A 23,328-nucleotide genomic window follows, 5' to 3' on the forward strand; every position below is an offset into this window, starting at 1 on the left:
CTGCCCCAGTGACATCTCTCCCTCCCACCTCTCGTATAAAATGAGAGAGATATTGGATGTGGGAAAGCACATCCTTCAGAGGGTATGGTGAAGATACTGAGCGTTCTCTGAATGCTCAATTCCTTCCTGAAGCTTTAACTAGTTCAACTCTAACAACCACTCCTCATAACTGAAAGTTTTTCTATCATAGATTCATCCATGTTACCTTTACCTGAACTCCAATCCCTCAGTGTTCACTTGAAGGCGGTGCCCAAAATTGCAGGCAATGGGCTAGAACTCCCAAGGATCCTATCAAGCGGGCAGGAGTGTGGTGGATTGGGACTCCCACTTCGCCCTGCAGATGACTCCGTCCCAAATCCTAGGGATGGAATAGTTTAAATATTCGCGGCGGGCACCTTATGCCCATAGAGGCTCATCAGAAACACCTGCCACATTCTGCAGCTGGAAGCAGAGAGCAGTACCCTAATATGATAGAATTCTTCACTAAGTTTGAAAGTGATATGCTTCAATCGCAAACTAGGGTCTTAAATCTAAACAAAGGAAACTACAAAGGTATGAGGCGCAAGTTGGCTGTGGTTGATTGGAGAACTACATTAAAAGGTATGACGGTAGACAGGCAATGGATAGCATTTAAAGAATTAATAAATAATTTGCAACAAATATATATTCCTTTAAAGCACAAAAGCCCAACAGGAAAAGTGGTCCAACTGTGGCTAACGAGAAATTAAAGATAGTATTAAATCAAAGGAAAAGACATATAAAGTTGCCAGAAAAAGCAGTAAGCCTGAGGATTGGGAGCATTTTAGAATTCAGCAAAGGAGGACCAAGAAATTGATAAAGGGAAAATAGAATATGAGAGTAAACTAGTGAGAAACATAAAAACGGACTGTAAAAGCTTCTATAGGTATGTAAAAAGGAAAAGACTGGCGAAGGCAAATGTGGGTCCCTTAGAGACAGAGATGGGAGAATTTATAATAGGGAATAAGGAAATGGCAGAGAAATTAAACAAATACTTTGTGTCTGTCTTCACGGGAAGAAGACACAAAAAATCTCCCAGAAATACTAGACAACCAAGGGTCTAGTGAGAATGAGGAACTGAGAGAAATTAGTAAAAAAAAAGTACTAGGGAAATTAATGGGACTGAAAGTCGATAAATCCCAAGGACCTGATGATCTACATCGCAGGGTTTTGAAAGAGGTGGCTATAGAGGTAGTGGATGCATTGGTTGTCATCTTCCAAAATTCTATAGATTCTAGAACGGTTCCTGCAGATTGGAGGGTAGTAAATGTAACCCCACTATTTAAGAAAGGAGGGAGAGAGAAAACAGGGAACTACAGACTTGTTAGCCTGGCATCAGTGGTAGGTAAAATGCTGGAATCTATTATAAAGGATGTGATAACAGGACACTTAGAAAATAATAATAGGATTTGGCAGAGTCAACATGGATTTATGAAAGGGAAATCATGTTTGACAAACCTATTGAAATTCTTTGAGGATGTAACTAATAGAATAAATGAGGGGGAACCAGTGGATGTGATGTATTTGGATTTTCAGAAGGCTTTCGATAAGGCCCCACACAGGAGGTTGGTGAACAAAATTAGAGCACATGGAATTGGGGATAATATACTGGCATGGATTGAGAATTGGTTAACAGACAGAAAACAGCGTAGGAATAAACAGGTCTTTTTCAGGTTGGCAGACTGTGACTAGTGGGGTTCCACAGGGATCAGTGCTTGGGCCCCAGCTATTCACAATCTATATCAATGATTTGGACAAAGGGAAATATTATATTTGGTCCAAGTTTGCTGATGACACAAAACTAGGTGGGAATGTGAGTTGTGAAGAGGATGCAAAAAGGCTTCAAGGGGATATAGACAGGCTAAGTGAGTGGGCAAGAACATGGCAGAAGGAGTATAGTGTGGAAGAATGTGAAGTTACCCACTTTGGTAGGAAAAGCAGAAATGCAGAATATTTTTTAAATGGTGAGAGATTGGGAAATGTTGTTCAAAGGAACCTGGGTGTCCTTGTACATGAGTCACTGAAAGCTAACATGCAGGTGCAGCAAACAGTTAGAAGGTAAATGGTATTTTGGCCTTTATTACAAGAGGATTTGAGTACAGGAGTAAAGATGTCTTACTGCAATTGCATAGAGCCTTGGTGAGACTGCACCTGGAGTATTGTGTACAATTTTGGTCTCCTTACCTAAGAAAGGACATACTTGCCATAGAGGGAATGCAACAAAGGTTCACCAGACTGATTCCTGGGATGGTGGGATTGTCGTATGAGGAGAGATTGAGTAGACTCGGCCTGTATTCTCTAGAGTTTAGAAGAATGAGAGGTGATCACATTGAAACATACAAAATTCTTACAGGGTTAGATGCAGGGAGGCTGTTTCCCCTGGCTGAGGAGTCTAGAACCAGGGGTCACGGCCTCAGAATAAGGGGTAGGCCATTTAGGACTGAGATGAGGAGAAATTTCTTCACTCAGAGGGTGGTGAATCTTTGGAATGCTCTACCCCAGATGGCTGTGGAGGCTCAGTCATTGAGTATATTCAAAACAGAGATCAATAGATTTCTAGATGTTAAAGGCATCAGGGATATGGGGTTAATGCAGGAAAATGGGGTTGAGGTAGAGGATCAGCCATGATCTTGTTGAATGGCGGAGCAGGCTCGAGGGGCCGGATGGCCTACTCCTGCTGCTATCACGATGTAGGAGGAAATGTGGAGGAAGTTGTCCCCTCCTTCTCGAGGGCAATTAGGGATGGGCAATAAATGCTGGCCTTGCCAGCGACGCCCACATCCCATGAACGAATTTTAAAAAAAAACTTCTTATGTTTAGTACCCAACTGGAACCGAGGGTCAGTCTTCTGAAGGTAATCAATTCTTTGTTGGGATCGATTATCTTTGGTCCTTCACTCCTTTTCTGGGCCTTCAGGAGTACCCGGTATAGCCTGGGAAAGCTACCAGACATGCTCCCATGCTGCTATCAGGATGCAGGAGGAAATGTGGAGGAAGTTGTCCCTTCCCCCTCGCTAGATCAGGATTCTCATCGTAGTGTAAATAAAGCAAATTGCAATCCCCCGGTTACCACTCCTAGAATTCCTTCCGCCTTAGGGGCTTGAATTTCTACTCTAATATTTAAGCTGTGCCTTTACCAATAATCTCAACAAATATACATATATTTGATGTTGCCAATATCAGAAGAGGTCATAGTAAAGACATTTATTGTTAACTAATAATTTAGCTGATAATTAATATATATAAATGAGCAGTTTAGCTGATAACCTAATTTATATATAATCAATTAATATAAATGATGACTAGAATCATTCTGTTAACAAATTAAGCACCTTTCCCAGCTTTCATGCACAAAACCTCATGGTGTTCTATTCAATAGAATCCCCTTTACTGTTAACCACAGTATAACAGAAATAACTGCATTATGTTGCAGTAAAATTAGAGACATTTCTGTCTGTGAATAAATAGTGCTTTTAATTTTTCTTTTGTACAGATAAACTTGGCCAGCGAGCTTTTGTGGGGAAAGTTTGTATGGACTTGAATGACCTGTTTCCTGCGTATAAGGAAACATCTCGTGAAGCTGTGTCTGAGACAAAAAGGTAAAGCTCTTCCTAGGTATCTTTCTGCATTGTCGAGTACTGTAACTTTCAAACAAGCAATCATTGTTTTTGCTTCCTTTGACTAAATTGCATACCATGGTAACCGTTCTTGAGATTGTTCTAAACCGTATTTGCTTGGCTTCATCGCAATGGCCCAAATCTTCTGGAGTGGGGCATCTCACAACATGCCCCGTTAGTTAGACGTTTTTCCTGCACCCTTCACTTCGAAACTTTTTTGCGCCGTAACTTGCTGGAAGTGCGAGTTGATAACTGGCACAGCGAAGGCAACAGGGCATCTGGAATAAAAAAAGACAGGCAGCATCTGTGGAGAAAGACAGAGTTAACGTTTCAGGTCGGAGACCTTTCGTCAGAACTGGAAGATGTTAAAAGAGTTAAAGTTTTTAAGCAAGTAGAGAGCCTGGGAAAGGGGAGGGGAGGAGTGGAGGAAAGAACAAAAGGGAAGGTCTGTGATAGGGTGGAGGGCCAAGGGATTAACTGACAAAAGGGATGATGGTGCAAGGCAAGGAAGGTGGGTATAGGACAAGTTAAGAAACAAAAGATCAGTCTAGAAGAGCTGTAAGTGGCAACAGCAGAACCATTACCAGTAGCTGTAGTCCAACAAAAAAAAATGGGAGCAGTGGTTATGATCTGAAGTTATTGAAAATCATTGATGAGCCTGGAAGGTTGTAAAGTGCCTAATCGAAAGATGAGGTGCTGTTCCTCGAGCTTATGTTGAGCTTCATTGGAACAGTGTAAGAGGCCGAGATCAGAGTGGGAGTGGGAGTGGAACGGGGAATTAAAATGGCAAGTTATCGGCAGGTCAGGGTCACGCTTGCGGACTGAGTGGAGGTGTTCAGCAAAGCGATCACCCAATCTGCGTTTGGTCTCCCCAGTGTAGAGGAGACCACATTGTTTGCAGCGAATACAGTATACTAAATTGAAAGAAGTACAAGTACTGTTTCACCTGGAAGAAGTTTGGGGCCCTGGACAGGGGGGCAGGTGTTGCATCTCCTGCAGTCACATGGGAAGGTGCCGTGGGGAGGAGAGTGGGTGTTGGGGGTGATTGAAGACTGGACTAGGGTGTCGCGGAGGGAATGGCCCCTTCGGAATGCTGAAAGGAGAGGGGAGCAGAAGATGTGTTTGGTGGTGGGATCGTGTTGGAGGTGGCGGAAATGGCGAAGGATGATAAGCTGAATGTGGAGGCTGATGGGGTGGAAGATGAGGACAAGGGGGACCCTATCATGGTTCTGGGAGGGAGGAAAAGGGGTGAGGGCAGAAGTACGGGAAATGGGACAGATACAGACGAGGGCCCTGACAACTACGTTGGAGGGGAATCCTCGGTTGAGGAAAAAGGAAGACATATCGGAAGCTCTGGTGTGGAAGGTGGTATCGTCGGAACAGATGTGACGGAGACTGAGAAACTGGGAGAAGGGAATAGAGTCCTTGCAAGAAGCAGGGTGGGAGGAAGTATAATCAAGGTAGCTATGGGAGTCGGTGAGCTTATAATAGATATTGGTTGACAGCCTATCCCCAGAAATGGAAATAGAGAAGTCGAGGAAGGGAAGGGAAGGGAAGAGTCGGAGATGGACCATGTGAAGGCGAGGGAAGGGTGGAAGTTGGAAGCAAATTGATGAAATTTTCCAGTTCGGGGCGAGAGCAGGAATCTGCACCAATACAGTCATCAGTGTACTGGAAAAAGAGGTGAGGGAGGGGACCTGAGTAGGACTGGAACAAAGAATGTTCCACATATCTCACAAAAAGGCAGGCAAAGCTGGGACCCATTTGGGTTCCCATAGTGATACCTTTTATTTGAAGGAAGTGAGTGGAGTCAAAGGAGAAATTGTTCAACATGAGAACAACTTCAGCCAGGCTGAGGAGAGTGGTGGTGGATGGGGACTGGTTGGGCCTCTGCTCAAGGAAGAAGCGGACGGCCTACAGGCTGTCCTGGTGGGGAATGGAGGTGTAGAGGGACTGGACGTCCATGGTGAAAAGGAGACTGTTGGGGCCGGCGAACTGGAAACCGTTAGTGGCGGAGGGCATCGGAAGTGTCGCAGATGTAGGTCAGAAGAGACTGGACAAGGATAGAAAAAATAGTCAAGATAGGAGGAATTAAGTTCCGTGCGTCTCCTGGGGCAGTCCTTTTTTAATCTGGATCTTGGGAAGGAGGTAGAATCCGGCTGTGTGGGGTTGGAGGCCGTGGGGGAAAGATTTCCAGAGGAGATGAAGCCACTGATGGTCTGGGAAACTATGGCTTGATGATCAGCGGTGGGGTCATGGTCCAGGGGGAGGTAGGAGGAAGTTTGGGGATTTGGCGTTCAGCCTCCGCAATGTAGAGATCTGTTCACCACACAACAACAGCGCCGCCCTTGTCAGCAGGTTTAATGACGGCATCTGGGACCTTGGTGAACGATGGGACCAACAGTCTATCTCCTTAACTAATGAGATTTAAGGATTGAGAAAGAAACAGGAACGACGGAGAAAGAAATAGGGTGAATTAGAGTCAAATCAGGTACAGAAAGAGAAATAAAGAGAGGGAAAGAAAGATTAGATTAAGAGACAGAAAGGAAAAGTAAGAAAAAAAATTTAAATTTTAAAAAATCTCAAACAACAATTTACTACCTGCAGGAATAAGATTGAACAGTTTAAATGGTTCCTTTTCTGGGCCATTGAGGTTGATTGTCATTGCATTGACAATTATCATGTCGTTTAAAAGGTACTTGCGCTCTTAATTACCAGACTTAACTTTCTGCGGCAAGTTTAATGGGCAATTAATGTGCAAATCCAGCAAGTTCTTAAAAAAATAACTGGGAGGTTGAGGGCGAGATGCCGTTTGTGTGAAGCAAACAGTCGGAGTGACGTAAATCGACCAGCAAATTCTAAAGATTCGCAACTTACGGTGCATCTCTTACTCTCCTGAACTTGCTGGCCGATTTGCGCATCAGTAACGTGTGTGTTGTTAACATGCCGTTATCTTTCCAGGAATTCCGGTTCAATGTTGTAGTCATTACTTGATGAAATGTAAAAAGAAGCCCAGCCAGGTCCACTTCAAGAGTTTGCCTCAGTTGTGACTGTCAACACTTCATTAACTTTTCAAGTTACTAACTGAGAAGAAAGCAAGGGGCCAATTTTTCTCTGAGTCAAGACTGAGTGAATGAACCATTTCCCCAGTGCAAAGGTCAACAAAGAAGGAGCGGAGGTGCAATGATGCCAGGTCTCCACTCCCTTTACGTTGCCCCAGGATTTCCAGTGCTCCTCCACAGGATTAAAACTAAGTTTGCACCTGCAATAGGAACATGGGAACATAGGAACTGGGGTAGGCCGTTCAGCCCCTCGAGCCTGTTCCGCCATTCAATTGGATCATGGTTGATGATGGCTGTCACCACGGAAAGAAAGTGGGGAGGGGGTGTTCCCGGCCCTCCCCACCCCACTTTCCTCTGGTTTTGTCCAAAAAGTGCCCATTTTCATGAGTGTCTGAAGAAGCTGTCAGTGGGTCTTGCACCTGGGACACTTGGGGATCACAAAATGTGCAGGGGTCAGGCAGCGAGCCAAGGGAGGCCGCAAAGGTCAGCGGCACGTAAAACAGATGATCTGGCCATTTATCTCATTGCTGTTTGTGAGACTTTGCTGTGTGCAAAGTGGCTGCCACGTTTCCCTACATTACAACAGTGACTACACTTCAAAAGTACTTCATTGGCTGTAAAGTACTTTGGGACGTCCTGACGTCGTGAAAGGCGCTATAGAAATACAAGTTCTTTTTTTTTTTGGGATTGGGGCCTCTCACCAAATGCACTCAAGGCATCGAGTGGCCACTCCCTGGAAAGGCAGAGGCCCGAGGCCAGTAATGTGCCTGAGGGGTTTGGTTCACACCGATGTGGTGGCAAACACAAAGGGGCGGGAATCGGTGCACTAGGCTCATTAGGCCTCAGATATATTTAAATAAGGCCCTGCTGTCGGCCAATAATGCGGCATGTCATGAGAGATGCACCCAGGGCGCTGACAAATTATGTAAATGCTCTCACCTAGCATTATCCAATGAAGTCAACCTAATTCTGTCCCGGCATATGTACTCCTCCAGTTCTGGTCTCTTGCGCATCCCTGATTTTCATCGCTCCACCGTTGGTGGCAATATATTCAACTGTCTAGGCCCTAAGCTCTGGAATTCTCTCCCTAAACCTCTCCACCTCCTTTTTTAAGACGCTCCTTAAAACCTACCCCTTTGACCAAGCTTTTGGTCACCTATCCTAATATCTCCTTATATGGGTCGGTGTCAAATTTTGTCTGATAACGCTCCTGTGAAGCCCCTCGGAGCGTTTTACTGAGCTAAAGGCACTATATAAATGCAAGTTATTGTTGCTGTATCACCTCCGCCCTTGGGCTGCATTATTGGCCTTATCATTGAAGATAAATAGAAAGTTGGCAAGGTTGTCATATGGACTTTTTCTGCATTTTGCCAATTTTCTCCCCTTCCCCACCTGTCCTGATGGCACTGACTTCTTCCTGGGATATAGGTACAGGTTGTGCTCACAAGAGTGTGCTTGTGACACATTCACTTGAGCATAAACATGAAGCTCATGGGAAAGCTATTAAATACTTATGTTACCCCATTCACAACACACTCTCACTTGAAGTACTGTGCACCTTTGTGGTCTCCATATTACAAAAAGAATATAGAGGCACTGGAGAAGGTGCAAAAAAGATTTACAAGGATACTACCAGAACTGAGAGGTTATACCTATCAGAAATGACTGAACAGGCTGGGGGCTCTTTTCTCTAGAAAAGAGAAGGCTGAGGGGTGACCTGATAGAGGTCTTTAAGATAATGAAAGGGTTTGATAGGGTAGACGTAGAGAAGATGTTTCCACTTGTGAGAAAGACCAAAACTAGGAGTCATAAACATCAGGTAGTCACCAAAAAATCCAATATAGAATTCAGAAGAAACTTCTTTATCCAGAGAGTGGTGAAAATGTGGAACTTGCTACCACAAGGAGTAGTTGAGGTGAATAGCATAGATGCATTTAAGGGGAAGCTAGATAAATACATGAAGGATATCCTGATAGGGTTAGATGAAGAGGGGTGGAAGGAGGCTCGTGTGGAACATAACACCAGTATGAACCAGTTGGGCCGAATGGCCTAATTCTGTGCTGTAAATTCTATGTAATGGAGAGTGGTCTGAATTTATTGCTGATCATTACTTGTGTGATAAATTCAATATTTAATGGCCCCCTATCACATATCTTCTGAGTCTTGAGAAATGTTTCATTTGTTGTAATTGATGCAGGATGTCCAAAGTATAGCTTAGATAAGAAACAGCAACATAAAAAGCTGACATTGAATTATTATTGTTGTTCACAGATTTGTTGCTGAACTCACCAAGCTGAAGGTAAGACAGGCACACTTAGACTAAACTATTTAAAATGTCTGGGTCATAAGAAATCTTAGTGTACCTTTTTAATTTAATGTATGCCTAAGAGTAAAAGCAAAATACTACAGATGCTGAAGATCTGAAATAAAAACAGAAAATGCTGGAAAACATTCAGCAGGTCAGGCAGCATCTGTGGAGAGAGAAACAGAGTTAATGTTTCAGGTCGATGACCTTTCATCAGAACTGGATGAAGTTAGAGATTTAACAGTTTTTAAGCAAGTACAGAGCCAGGGAAAGGGGGGAGGAAAGAACAAAAGGGAAGGTCTGTGATAGGGTGGAGGGCAGGAGTGATTAAATGACAAAAGGGATGATGGTGCGAGGCAAGGAGGGTGGGAATGGGACAGGTAAAGAAACAAAAGATGGGTCCAGAGGAGCTATAAATGGCAACAGCAGAACCATAATCAGCGGCTGTAGTCTGAAAAATTGGGAGCAGTGGTTATGATCTGAAGTTGTTGAAATCAATGAGTACCTGAGAGAACTGCACTAGGGACATTAATAAATACTAATACAAATAATAGAAAAATGTATTTTAAATATAGGGGATGAATTTCCTCACCATTTCAGTATGTTAGTAGTGTATAAATTGTTAAATTTGCTGACTTGTCTTAAGCATTATGTTTTTCCTTTCCAGTTCTCTCTGGTAAAACCCATAGTGACTCCTCGTTTTGCAATTTCCTGCTCCTCTGAATTATTGCAGCAATTGGGATCTTTTGCAAACTGTAACAACTTGCACATCCAGGTACTGTATGCGCTAATTTCAGGGAGAATTTAATGTCCTCTGAAATGTTGCTGGTGTGATGTTCTAATTTTGCAGTAAGCATGAATAGTTTTGACAATCAATTCCAGTATTACTGCACTATCTGCGGGATTAAAATAAGTGATCCTGATTTTCAGTAATCTGCTTCTCTGTAGCCCTTTCAAATGTCAAGTGTTAAAAACCATTCAGAGTTTATAGCAATGACACTATACAGTCCCCACCACTTAAAACGTCCACATTTAAAACAGTCAGTCACTTATATCGACCATTATGACAATAACCATTAGGCATTTGCATTAGCATTAATTTCAAAATTGCCGGTTATAGCGTCTTACGTCCTCTGTTTATTTCGGGCAGAAACAGTGAGTTCCAGGAATTTTGTTCTATTGCTCTGCAGGCTGGATAGTTGTGTTCAACGTCTTTCCTATAGGAGCAACAAATACCGTTTAAGGGCAGGTATTTCCAGGGCACAGGTAGAGAATTTACTGAAACCTTTTTAAGAAAAACTGACAGAGTATGCACCTGGCACTAGGCATGGCGATGAACACTAAGATCCTCTGGTTAACAGCACCTCTCACTCAGCTGACAGAGTGCAGCATACCCGAACGTTTTCTGGTCCCCAGATGTCATATCATAGTATGTTACAGCACAGAAGGAGGCCATTCGGCCCATCATGCCTGTGCCGGCTCTTTGAAAGAGCTATCCAATTAGACTCATTCCCCTGCTCTTTCCCCATAGTGCTATGAATTTTTCCTTTTAAGTATTTATCCAATTCCCTTTTGAAAGTTATTATTGAATCTGCTTCCACTGCCCTTTCAGGCAGCGCACTCCAGATCATCGTTACTCTCTGCGTAAAAAAATGTTTCCTCATGTCGCCTCTGGTTCTTTTGCCAATCACCTTAAATCTGTGTCCTCTGGTCACTGACCCTTCTGCCACTGGAAACAGTTTCTCCTTATTTACTGTATCAAAACCATTCATGATTTTGAACAGCCATATCAAATGTCCCCTTAAACCTTCTCTGCTATAAGGGGAACAACCCCAGCCTTCTCCAGACTCTCCACACAACTGATCATCTCTGGTACCAGTCTAGTAAATCTCTTCTGCACCCTCGCTGAGGCCTTGACATCCTTCCTAAAGTGTGGTGCCCAGAATGGGACACAATACTCCAGTCGAGTCCGAACCAGTGTTTTATAAAGGTTTAGCATAACTTCTTTGCTTTTGTACTTTATGCCTCTATTAATAAAACCCAGGATCCCATATACTTTTTTAACAGCCTTCTCAACCTGTCCTGCCACCTTCAAAGATTTGTGTACATACACCCCCAGGTCTCTCTGTTCCTGTACCCCCTTTAAAATTGTACCATTTAGTTTATATTGCCTCTCCTCATTCTTCCTACCAAAATGTATCACTTCACGCTTCTCAGCATTAAATTTCATCTGCCATGTGTCTGCCCATTTCACCAGTCTGTCTATGTCCTCCTGAAGTCTGTTCCTATCCTCCACATTGTTTACTACGTTTCCAAGTTTCGTGTCATCTGCAAGCTTTGAAATTATACCCAAGTCATTAATATATATCCCTGGGGAACACCACTGTTCATTTCCCTCCAGTCTGAAAAACGACTGTTTACCACTACTCTCTGCTTTCTTTTCCTTAGTCAATTTTGTATCTATGCTACCACTGTCCCTTTAATCCCATGGGCTTTAATTTTGCTTACAAGTATATTATGTGCTACTTCATCAAATGCCGTTTGAAAGTCCATATACACATCAACCACACTACTCTCATCAACCCTCTCTGTTACTTCATCAAAGAACTCAATCAAGTTAGTCAAACACGATTTTCCTTTAACATATCCATGCTGACTTTCATTTATTTGTCCATACTTTTCCAGGTGCCAATTTTGTTCCAGATTATTGTGTCTCAAAGTTTCCCCACCACCGACGTTAGGCTGTCTGGCCTGTAATTGCCGGGTTTATCCCCCTCCCCTTTTTTGGACAGAGTACAGCATACCCTAACGTTTTCTGGCCCCCAGATGTCATATGTTATGCCGGCCATCGCGTATAACAAATCACCTTCGCACAAACACGCCCGTTCTAAGCGGTGGGGACTGCTGTACTGACAAAACCTCAGACGTTAATGTGAAGTTACAAGTACCTTCATCAAAAAAAGTTTGGCAGAAGTGTATGATTTTAATCAGGATCACAAGATAACTATGGCCCATTCAGCCCATCTTAGAAAGATCCTTAAAGACTCCACAATACAGCAATCAATTGTTTCCTTTAAATGACTCCTCGGTCCAGAAGTCCATTCCACGTATTGATCACTAATTACATAAAGAACTTACTGATATTGGTCCTCAATTTGCCTTTTACTTCTCATCTTGTGACAGTGATCAGTTCCGACATGATTCACATCACTGCATCATTAGTAAACAAATGCAAAAAAAAAAGTTTGCTAAAAAATCTTTTCGCAAAGATTGTACCAGTGAGGCTTTAAATTACACAGAACTTTGCAACAGAAACTTGTCCCGCTTCGGAAACTGAAACATTGCGTTACAGGGCAAACAGATCTTGTCAAGACACAAATAGGCTTTTCTTTTTCTTATAAACAGAGTCACGTAAGTGAGTCTCTCCCTGAGATAGACACTGTGAAAAAACTGTTCCCGGAATGTAAGGATTATTCTGACGTTTACAACACACACGGCCTTCTGACTGACAAGGTTAGTGCTCGATTACTTTCTTTTGGGAAAGAAAAAAGCAACCCCAAAAATCCGTGGTCTTTCCTGCGTGCTCTCAGCCCACACGTCTGACGGGTGTCGGAAACCAGGCCTGTGAATTCGGCCAGAAGCCAGACCTGGCGGTTCCCAGCCACCGCTGCTAATTAGGTGTCAGCCGTGGCTCAGTCGAGTAGCACTGTCGCCTCGGAGTCAGTCGGTTGTGGGTTCATGTCCTACTCCAGAGACTTGAGAAAAAAATCTAGGCCGATACGCCCAGTGCCAGAACTGAGGGAGTGCTGCACTGTTGGTGGTGCCGTCTTTCAGATGAGATGTTAACCCGAGGCCCCATCTCAGGTGGATGTAACAGATTCTATGGCACTATTTTGCGGAAGAGCAGGGGAGTTCTCCCCGGTGTCCTGGCCTGAGTCATTTCATGGATTAGTTTCGATCGCCTAGTGGGGTCACAATTATGTGGGACAGGCTGGATGGACCAGAGGGTCTTTTCTTGCCCATCATTTTTCATATGTTCCAGCGTTCTATAAAGCTTATTTCGCTCTCTATCCTTCTTACACACTTTCTCTCTCCCTTGTCTCTCCAATTGTCTCAATCCTTTTTGTCATTCTCTGTTAGTCTGTTCCTTTACTTACTCTTTCTTCTGCATGTCTTCCAACACCTCTGAACGTATTTTAAATGGTCCTTTAGTCATTAACTGGTTGTCGCGTACAATGTTTTTATATAGACAATCATGGCACATGGAGTGTACCTCTCTGACGAAGAACTGAAACTCCTCCGCAGCAAAGGAACAGCCATTTCTCACTGTCCAAACTCAAACATCTCGTAAGTATGTGATGACTGAAATAAATACATCAATGGCAAAAATCTGCATTCCTGCTGCAAGCCTTAGCCCAGTGGGTAGCCTTGGAGTCAGAAGGTTGTGGATTCAAGTCCCACTCCAGAGAGTTGAGTGCATAATCCAGGCTGACACTCAACAGTGCCAGTACCGAGGGAGTGCTGCACCGTCAGAGGTGCCATCTTTCGGATGAGACATTAAACCGAGGCCACGTCTGCCCTCTCAGGTGGATGTAAAAGATCCCGTGGCACTATTTGAAGAAGAGCAGGGGAGTTCTCCCTGGTGTCCTGGGCCAATATTTATCTCTCAACCAAGTGACTGAAAACAGATTATCTGGTCATTGTCACATTGCTGATTGTGGGACCCTGCTGTGTGCAAATTGGCTGCTGCGTTTCCTACATTACAACAGCAACTACGCTTCAAAAGTACGTTTTGGGACATCCTGAAGTTGTGAAAGGGGCTATATAAATGCAAGTCTTCTAGTCATGGACAAGCGGGAAATTAGGCCGGGACTTGGATATGCTGGGTCCCAGCTTTCCGCCCTTGTTTGAAGGGGAACCTCTACATGGTCTCTGGTGTTGAGGATGCTTGTCTAGTACAGGATACTCTCAGACAAGGAACTCTCTTCGCCCCCATTATGGGAATCCACCATCGGCAGTTATAGCCGCCTGCCACCCCGATGGACATGGGGCCCAACTGGGAGTCCATGCCTGAATCATGGCCTGGATCCTCGAAGATTTTAAAACTGTTTGGCTCCCTTATAAGAGGATACTTCCTGGATCTTTTCACATAGCACAGAAACAGGCCATTCAGCCCAACAGATCTGTGCTGGTGTTTATGCTCCACATGAGCTCTTCCCACCCTACTTACGGTAGCATAGTGGTTATGTTACTGGGCTAGTAATCCAGAGGCCTGGACTAAAAATCCAGCGTCATGAGTTCAAATCCCGCCACGGCAGCTGGCGAATTTAAATTCAATTAATTAAATAAAATCTGGAATTAAAATACTAGTATCCGTAATGGTCGCCATGAAACTACCGGATTGTCGTAAAAACCCATCTGGTTCACTAATGTCCTTTTAAGGAAGGAAACCTGCCGTCCTTACCTGGCCTGGCCGATATGTGACTCCAGACCCACAGCGATGTGGTTGATTCTCAATTGCCCTCTGAAATGGCCTAGCAAGCCACTCAGTTGTACAATCTCGCTACGAAAAGTCAAAATAAGAATAAAACCGGACGGACGACCCGGCATCGGACCACGAGGCACCAGACACGACAACGGCAAACCAAGCCCAGTCGACCCTGCAAGGTCCTCCTCACTAACATCTGGGGACTTGTGCCAAAATTGGGAGAGCTGTCCCACAGACTAGTCAAGCAATAGCCTGACATAGCCATACTTACAGAATCATACCTTACAGCCAATGTCCCGGACTCTTCCATCACCATCCCTGGGTATGTCCTGTCCCACCGGCAGGACAGACCCACCAGAGGTGGCGGTACAGTGATATACAGTCAGGAGGGAGTGGCCCTGGGAGTCCTCAACATTGACGCTGGACCCCATGAAATCTCATGGCATCAGGTCAAACATGGGCAAGGAAACCTCCTGCTGATTACCACCTACTGTCCTCCCTCAGCTGATGAATCAGTCCTCCTCCATGTTGAGCACCACTTGGAGGAAGCACTGAGGGTAGCAAGAGCACAAAATGTACTCTGGGTGGGGGACTTCAATGTCCATCACCAAGAGTGGCTCGGTAGTACCATTACTGACCGAGCTGGCCGAGTCCTGAAGGACATAGCTGCCAGACTGGGCCTGCGACAGGTGGTGAGCGAACCAACATGAGGGAAAAACTTACTTGACCTCGTCCTCACCAATCTACCTGTCGCAAATGCACCTGTCCATGACAGTATTGGTAGGAGTGACCACTGCACAGTCTTCGTGGAGACGAAGTCCCGTCTTCGCACTGAGGACACCATCCAATGTGTTGTGTGGCACTACCACCGTGCTAAATGGGATAGATTCAGAACAGATCTAGCAGCTCAAAACTGGGCATCCATGAGGCACTGTGGGCCATCAGCAGCAGCAGAATTGTATTCCAGCACAATCTGTAACCTCATGGCCTGGCATATTCCTCACTCTACCATTACCAACAAGCCAGGGGATCAACCCTGGTTCGAGGAGTGTAGAAGAGCATGCCAGGAGCAGCACCAGGCGTACCTAAAAATGAGGTGCCAACCTGGTGAAGCAACAACTCAGGACTACATGCATGCTAAACAGCAGAAGCAACATGCTATAGACAGAGCTAAGCGATTCCACAACCAACGGATCAGATCAAAGCTCTGCAGTCCTGCCACATCCAGTCGTGAATGGTGGTGGACAATTAAACAACTAACGGGAGGAGGAGGCTCTGTAAACATCCCCATCCTCAATGATGACGGAGTCCAGCAAGTGAGTGCAAAAGAGAAGGCTGAAGCGTTTGCAACCATCTTCAGCCAGAAGTGCCGAGTGGATGATCCATCTCGGCCTCCTCCCGAAATCCCCACCATCACAGAAGCCTGTCTTCAGCCAATTCGATTCACTCCACGTGATATCAAGAAATGGCCGAGTGCACTGGATACAACAAAGGCTATGGGCCCCGACAACATCCCAGCTGTAATGCTGAAGACTTGTGCTCCAGAACTAGCTGCGCCTCTAGCCAAGCTGTTCCAGTACAGCTACAACACTGGCATCCACCCGACAATGTGGAAAATTGCCCAGGTATGTCCTGTCCACAAAAAGCAGGACAAATCCAATCCGGCCAATTACCGCCTTATCAGTCTACTCAATCATCAGCAAAGTGATGGAAGGTGTCATCGACAGTGCTATCAAGCGGCACTTACTCACCAATTACCTGCTCACCGATGCTCAGTTTGGGTTCCGCCAGGACCACTCGGCTCCAGACCTCATTACAGCCTTGGTCCAAACATGGACAAAAGAGCTGAATTCCAGAGGTGAGGTGAGAGTGACTGCCCTTGATATCAAGGCAGCATTTGACCGAGTGTGGCACCAAGGAGCCCTAGTAAAATTGAAGTCAATGGGAATCAGGGGGAAAACTCTCCAGTGGCTGGAGTCATACGTAGCACAAAGGAAGATGGTAGTGGTTGTTGGAGGCCAATCATCTCAGCCCCTGGGCATTGCTGCAGGAGTTCCTCAGGGCAGTGTCCTCGGCCCAACCATCTTCAGCTGCTTCATCCATGACCTTGCCTCCATCATAAGGTCAGAAATGGGGATGTTCGCTGATGATTGCACAGTTTTCAGTTCCATTCGCAACCCCTCAAATAATGAAGCAGTCCGAGCCCGCATGCAGCAAGACCTGGATAACATCCAGGCTTGGGCTCAGAAGTGGCAAGTAACATTCGCGCCAGATAAGTGCCAGGCAATGACTATCTCCAACAAGAGAGAGTCTAAGAACCTCCCCTTGACATTCAACGGCATTACCATCGCCGAATCCCCCACCATCAACATCCTGGGGGTCACCATTGACCAGAAACGTAATTGGACCAGCCATATAAATACTGTGGCTATGAGAGCAGGTCAGAGGCTGGGTATTCTGTGGCGAGTGACTCACCTCCTGACTCCCCAAAGCCTTTCCACCATCTACAAGGCACAAATCAGGAGTGTGATGGAATACTCTCCACTTGCTTGGATGAGTGCAGCTCCAACAACACTCAAGAAGCTCGACACCATCCAAGATAAAGCAGCCCGCTTGATTGGCACCCCATCCACCACCCTAAACATTCACTCCCTTCACCACCGGTGCACAGGGGCTGCAGTGTGTACCATCCACAGGATGCACTGCAGCAACTCGCCAAGGCTTCTTCGACAGCACCTCCCAAACCCGCGACCTCTACCACCTAGAAGGACAAGAGCAGCAGACACATGGGAACAACACCACCTGCACGTTCCCCTCCAAGTCACACACCATCCCGACTTGGAAATATATCGCCGTTCCTTCATCGTCACTGGGTCAAAATCCTGGAACTCCCTTCCTAAAGGCACAGTGGGAGAACCGTCACTACACGGACTGCAGCGGTTCAAGAAGGCAGCTCACCACCACCTTCTCAAGGGCAATTAGGGATGGGCAATAAATGCCGGCCTCGCCAGCGACGCCCACATCCCATGAATGAATTTTTAAAAACTTCATCTAACCCTATCAATATATCCTTCTATTCCTTTATCCAGCTTCCCCTTAAATGCATCTATACTATTCGCCTCAACCACTCCATGTGGTAGCGAGTTCCACATTCTCACTACTCTCTTGGTGAAGAAGTTCCTCCTGAATTCCCTGTTAGATTTATTAGTGACTATCTTATATTTATGGCCGCTAGTTTTGGACTCCCCCACAAGTGGAAATATCTCTACGTCTATCCTATCAAATCCCTTCATCATTTTGAAGACCTCTATCTTTCTGGGGTAGCCATGCCCTCCCCCCTCCACCCTTAATTTGAAACTTCAGTGCAATACACTTATTTTTCAAAATCACAGTACACATGCATACTAATTGCCTTCAAACAATTATTTTCCTTTCAATTTGCTGATATTAAACTGTGGAACACCTAACCTCCCTCAGTTTTCACTTTCTCCTACAATCTCTAGTGTTCAACCCTCCGAGCTTGACATCACAGATTCACTGATTCTTGACTTATCTCATCTTCCCTCCTACTTTTCTCAATCTTGGTGACCTCCTGCACTGTTGGTCTCGGCCCTTCGCCTAGAAAGTGCGCATATAGTCAGCAATAAATGAATTAAGGACAAATTAGGAATAAACTTACCTTAACTGTAGGACATACCATATTGATGCCCGTTTGCACAGGTGCAATCTTGGATCCATGGTAACGTGAGTTATTCGGGAGAGCTGCTGAACAGAGGCATTTGCTCAAACTGAGCATCGAAAGAAGACTTGGTAGAGACCTGGGAAAAATGGGGGAACGGTGTGACATGCAGATGTGAAGGTCATGAGAAAATGTACGCACCCTAAAATTGTGGCTCCAACTTTTGTGCTGTCTAGCGGAAGCCCGCTGGTGCTGATGTGAAGCTAGCTTCCAAGTTCATATGTCCTATAAACCAGCATGAAAGAAGGACTTCTTCATCAGGGACATTAAGACATCATTTCTCTTTTTTTATCGCAACATCTTTTAGGCTTTGCAGTGGCTTATTTGATGTCCGAAATGTTCTGAACCATAAAGTTAAAGTGGGGCTTGGAACTGGTAAGTAAAAACTCTTGTGTTTTTGTGCAGAATGTTGCTTTGTAATAAAGTGGGCTGAGATGTTCCACTTTTTCATTTTCAGCCTTCTATTTGTCTTGCCTGCTCCTGCCAATATCGGCCGTAGGGTTCCACTCAGCTACCACACACGGGGCCCTGAATTTACTCACCTCCGCTCCCGTAACATTATCGTAAGTGCCCCTGCAAACGAGCTCCCAGTGTCTGAAAGCCAGAATGAGGAAAATGATGAGAAAAAGAACCCAATTTGTTGTGGGACACTGTGCATTATCCTCATCCCCACAATCGTGATCATGTGGATGACTGTCTCTGCGGCTGGTGCTTAGGATAGAGAAGACTGGTGATGACGGGGATGAAATTGAGAAGGGAGGGTACATGGGGCATGAGTGGTCACAATCATTGTTGAGGGCAGTGTGGTGGAGACAAGCATCTGAAGGATATCTCCCAAGTGTTAGCAAACGACTGATGTAACGGAGCAGAGCTTAGGGCCTAGGTAGCTGAAGGCACGGCCGCCAATGGTGGAGCGATAGAAATCGGGGATGCGCAAGAGGCCAAAATTGGGGGAGCGCAGAGATCTCAGCGGGTTGTAGGGCTGGAGGAGGTTACAGAGATAGGGAGGGGTGAGGCCATGGAGGGATTTGAAAACAAGGATGAGAATTTTAAAACTGAGGCGTTGCCGGACCGGAAGCCAATGTAGGTCAGTGATGGGTGAACGGGACTTGGTGCGAGTTAGGATTCGGGCAGCAGAGTTTACACGGGGTGAAAATGCTAGAAAGGCCCAGTAACTCGAGAGGGTGGGGTTGTAAGAGGCCACATGCAAGAAGTACTTGCAAGGAGAGTTTCAAACGCTGGTTCCAGTTGGAAGAGTTAGAGAGTCATTGTGCTACGGTGCATTATGAATTAAGACTTGTCATTCCATTGAAGAAGCGAGGACGATCTGCAGAGGGGGTTGCATGGTACCAAAGTGAAAAGGAAAAGGTTGCTTTTCTTACCATGCCTGCTCTCACCAGATCATTAAACTTCTTCCACTGCTGGTCTGCTGTCCAGGGGGTGAGAGAGGTGTTGCTCACAGCCACTGTTACATCTGTCCACGTGGCTCTGGTCACTGCCTTCTGCTGCTTCCTTCCCTGTGAGCTCAGAAGCTGTCTCTCCTCTGGCGAATCTCCAGAAGGTCCTACATGCCCACAACACGAAAATTCTGGTCTCGCCTTCTTGTTCTGCCAACGACAACAGCTTGCATTTATATAGCGCCTTTAACGTAGTAAAACATCCCAAGGCGCTTCCCAGGAGCGATTTATCAATCAAAATTTGACACTGAGCAACAAAGAGATATTAGGATAGATGACCAAAATTTTGGTCAGAGAGGTAGGTTTTAAGGAGCGTCTTGAATGAGGCGAGAGAGTTAGAGAGGTGGAAAGGTTTCGAGAGGGAATTCCAGAGCTTAAGACCTAGGCAGCTGAAGGCACGGATTTGAATGGAGGAGTGATGAAAATCGGGGCTGCGCAAGAAGACAGAATTGAAGGTGCGCAGAGCTCTCGGAAGGTTGTAGGGCTGGAGAAGAATCTTTTGGCAAGAAATCGCTGAAGTTGGACATTCTTGCCGACATAAAACACACCACAAACTTGCTGTGCCTGCAGGAATCTGCCGCCATGTTAAAAGCTACTGCAGCCCTTTAAAGCTGCACTTCAGGCCCACCAATCAGCATGGTAATGAGCTGACCCCCATGAACTCCAGCGGGGGCCAGTGGTGGAATCACTTACATCACCACAGTGTAAATAGTCCTGTCGATTTTTGGCCCCGTTATCTTTTTATCTTTTAATATTCAGCGACAGACAGAAAAGGAAACTTGTCAAATCCAACTGCAAAAAAACGCATGGGTGCCTGTTCCTTTAATAGTCTATTGTTGCAGTTACATTATATGTATTACATTGGGAACAGAAAGAAGAGTTTACTTTATTAGTCAGGCCTCGATAGTGTGCAACAAGTTTCCTGAAGACATGCACATGTATAAAACATGAGTGAATTTAAAACATTCTGCTGAAAAATTTTCCCTTCTAATAAAATTAAAAGGAGAACGTTTCCCTTCTGTTTTTGTTTATGGATTTCTTATGTGCAAAATCATTGATTTCTTTATTAAATTATAGACAACAATATTTTCCTATTTGTTTATTTTCTGTTTATAATGTATTTGGAAAGACAACAATTGTACAGAAATATATCCCTTGTAAGTTTCAGTACTTTATAATCAAAGTAACGGACTGTTCAAAACCATAAATCACATCAGGGTAGGATAATGAGATAATGACCCAGATAATGTTTTAGTGATATTGGTTGAGAGATTAAATATTAGTTAGGACATCAGGGAGAACTCCCCTGCTCTTCTTCGAATAGTGGCCGTGGGATCTTTTACATTCACCTAAGGGTGGATAGGGCCCCAGTTTAACGTTTCATCTGAAAGACAGCACCTCTGACAGTGCAACACTCCCTCAATATTGCACTGGGAGCATCAGCCTTGATTATGTGTCCAAGTTTTTGGAGTGGGGCTTGAACCCACAATCTTCTCAGACTCAGAGGCAAGAGTGCTACCCACTGAGCCATGGCAGCAGTGTCTGGGAACCACCAAGTCTGGCGTCTGGCTCATTGGTGGAGCCACAGCTGAAGCCAGCTGTTCCCATATCTCCAGCAGTCAGAAGGACCCGGTGTTTCATCGGCATTGGGTACAGCTGGTGAGGTCAAGGATACCTGGCCACCAAAGGGCACCTGGGGCCCAGGCTGAGATCATGGCCTGGTTCCCCTGAAAATGGAGAAAAGGTTTTGGGCCCCACTTCAACCGCATCTTGTGGCCTAAGGAGAAAGTCCGAGATGTGCCTCCCACTCCCCAAAATGTTAAGCCCCTCCGGTGCAGTACTGAGGGAGTGCTTCATTGTCGAAGGTGCCGTCTGCCCTCTCGTGAATGTAAACGATCCCATGGCCACTACTTGGAAGAGCAGGGGAGTTCTCCCCGATGTCCTGACCAATATTTATCCCTCAACCAACATTATTAAAACAGATGACCTGGTCATTATCACATTGCTGAATGTGGAATCTTGCCGTGCACAAAATTGGCTGCTGCATTTCCCTACATTACAACAGCGACTCCACTTCAAAAGTACTTCATTGGTTGTGAGGCACTTTGGGACGTCCCGAGGTTGTGGAAGGCGCTATATAAATGCAAGTTCTTTGATAAAATGAAAAATAATTGTCGCAGAATTCTGCTCCCGAATTCCCAATACACGCTCCCGGCAGACGAAGTTCCACACCAGGAGCGCAAGCTCGTAAAATTACCCGTCGTGGACAACGTACACCGCAATACTGCGTCTCCCGGAGATAGGTTGACGGATAGAATCTGAGCCCAGGGCAGACTCACCTGGAAAACTTCAACACCTGTCTTTCCCTGGAGACCTGCTTCGCCACGGGAAGCTCAGCAGGGCGCGACCTCCAACTGTCCGTCACGTGTACCCTTGACCAACGCTCATTTTCCAGGGTCAGGGTCATTAACCTATTTGGAAGCCATTGACGGCACCACTGAGGCACCAACCAAGATACGGAGGGAGGGTTTTACCACCGCCGATGGTGTCAGCAGAAGGGTTTTTAAAAGGTTGTGAACTTTTGAAATGGTCACTTTGTCTATAACCAGCCATTTAAATTTTTAACCCCCTTCCTCCCCTCCCCTCTCACTCCCCTGTCCCCTCCCAAAACCTATAGCAAGGCTGTAATTACACAGGCTTCTCTTAAACTATATGAAATCACCCCATATTTGACCAGATGGATTCTATGCAAGGCGTCATTTTTTAAAGGTTGAGAACTTTTGAAATTGTCACTCTGTCCAACCAGCCATTTAAACCCTATGGTTAAAAATGGCCGTTGGTAAAGCCTATTGGCCTAGAAGTTAGGTTGCATGGCGCCCATTTTTACAGGGTCTACGCAGTGCCTCCTAAAGCCCCGAAATGGCAGTCAGGAGGGGCGCGCACACTTTCGACCGGAACTGCGCCACCCGCCATATTGAGTAAGGACAAACAAGAGGCGTCTTTTACCCATGCCTGAAACAGGCATCGGGTCCTTTGCTTATTTAAATGCCTAAAGTGGAGCCTGGAGGAGGGTGTGGGGTGGTGGGCACAGGGAAGTAGTGTTGCCAACCCTCCAGGATTGCCCTAGAGTCTCCGGGAATTAAAGACTGATCTCCAGGGCACTGCTGCGAGCAAACACCCGGGAGAAAAATCATAGGGCAATAAAAAAAACTATGCACTTTAAAAAAAAAATCTTTTAACAGTTTTGTTTACTGGTTATAAAAATATTGGACATGGGGGAAAAAAAAGATGTTTGCCTGACAGTCAAGAATCATCCAATCGGATAACGAAGAGTCTGTTCGCTTTCCAATTGGCCGTGGGAAGGCGCTGCAAGGATGGACGTGTCGGGTGACCAATGGCGGGAGCGGGGCAGTTGGAGGCAGGAAGCATGTCATAACACCTCCAGGAATATGGCCAACCAGAGTTGGTAACCCTAAGGGGTGGCCGGGAGCTGGCGGAACAGCTCATGGACGCCATTTTCTTCTCTCACCCACCCAGGTTCATGCCAGTTTGATCTGTGTTGCTTTTAATCAAAATATTAAGGGTATTGCTACTGCTGATCAGATATTCTTACCAAATAACCCAATGTTAACATCTGTTTTAG

General features: G+C 45.4%; 1 protein-coding gene across 1 annotated transcript in view; it reads left to right on the top strand.

The window, feature by feature from the left end:
* gda (guanine deaminase) overlaps positions 1-23,328 on the top strand; it is a 47,536-nt gene that overhangs the window by 18,442 nt on the left and 5,766 nt on the right. The window contains exons 6-11 of the mRNA XM_067983542.1: positions 3,511-3,616; positions 8,968-8,995; positions 9,669-9,776; positions 12,407-12,514; positions 13,251-13,348; positions 18,536-18,603. Coding sequence (XP_067839643.1) covers positions 3,511-3,616; positions 8,968-8,995; positions 9,669-9,776; positions 12,407-12,514; positions 13,251-13,348; positions 18,536-18,603 — 516 coding nt within the window. The remainder of the gene's footprint in view (positions 1-3,510; positions 3,617-8,967; positions 8,996-9,668; positions 9,777-12,406; positions 12,515-13,250; positions 13,349-18,535; positions 18,604-23,328) is intronic.

The sequence above is a fragment of the Heptranchias perlo genome, chromosome 4, assembly GCF_035084215.1.
Source record: "Heptranchias perlo isolate sHepPer1 chromosome 4, sHepPer1.hap1, whole genome shotgun sequence".
Classification (NCBI taxonomy): domain Eukaryota; kingdom Metazoa; phylum Chordata; class Chondrichthyes; order Hexanchiformes; family Hexanchidae; genus Heptranchias; species Heptranchias perlo.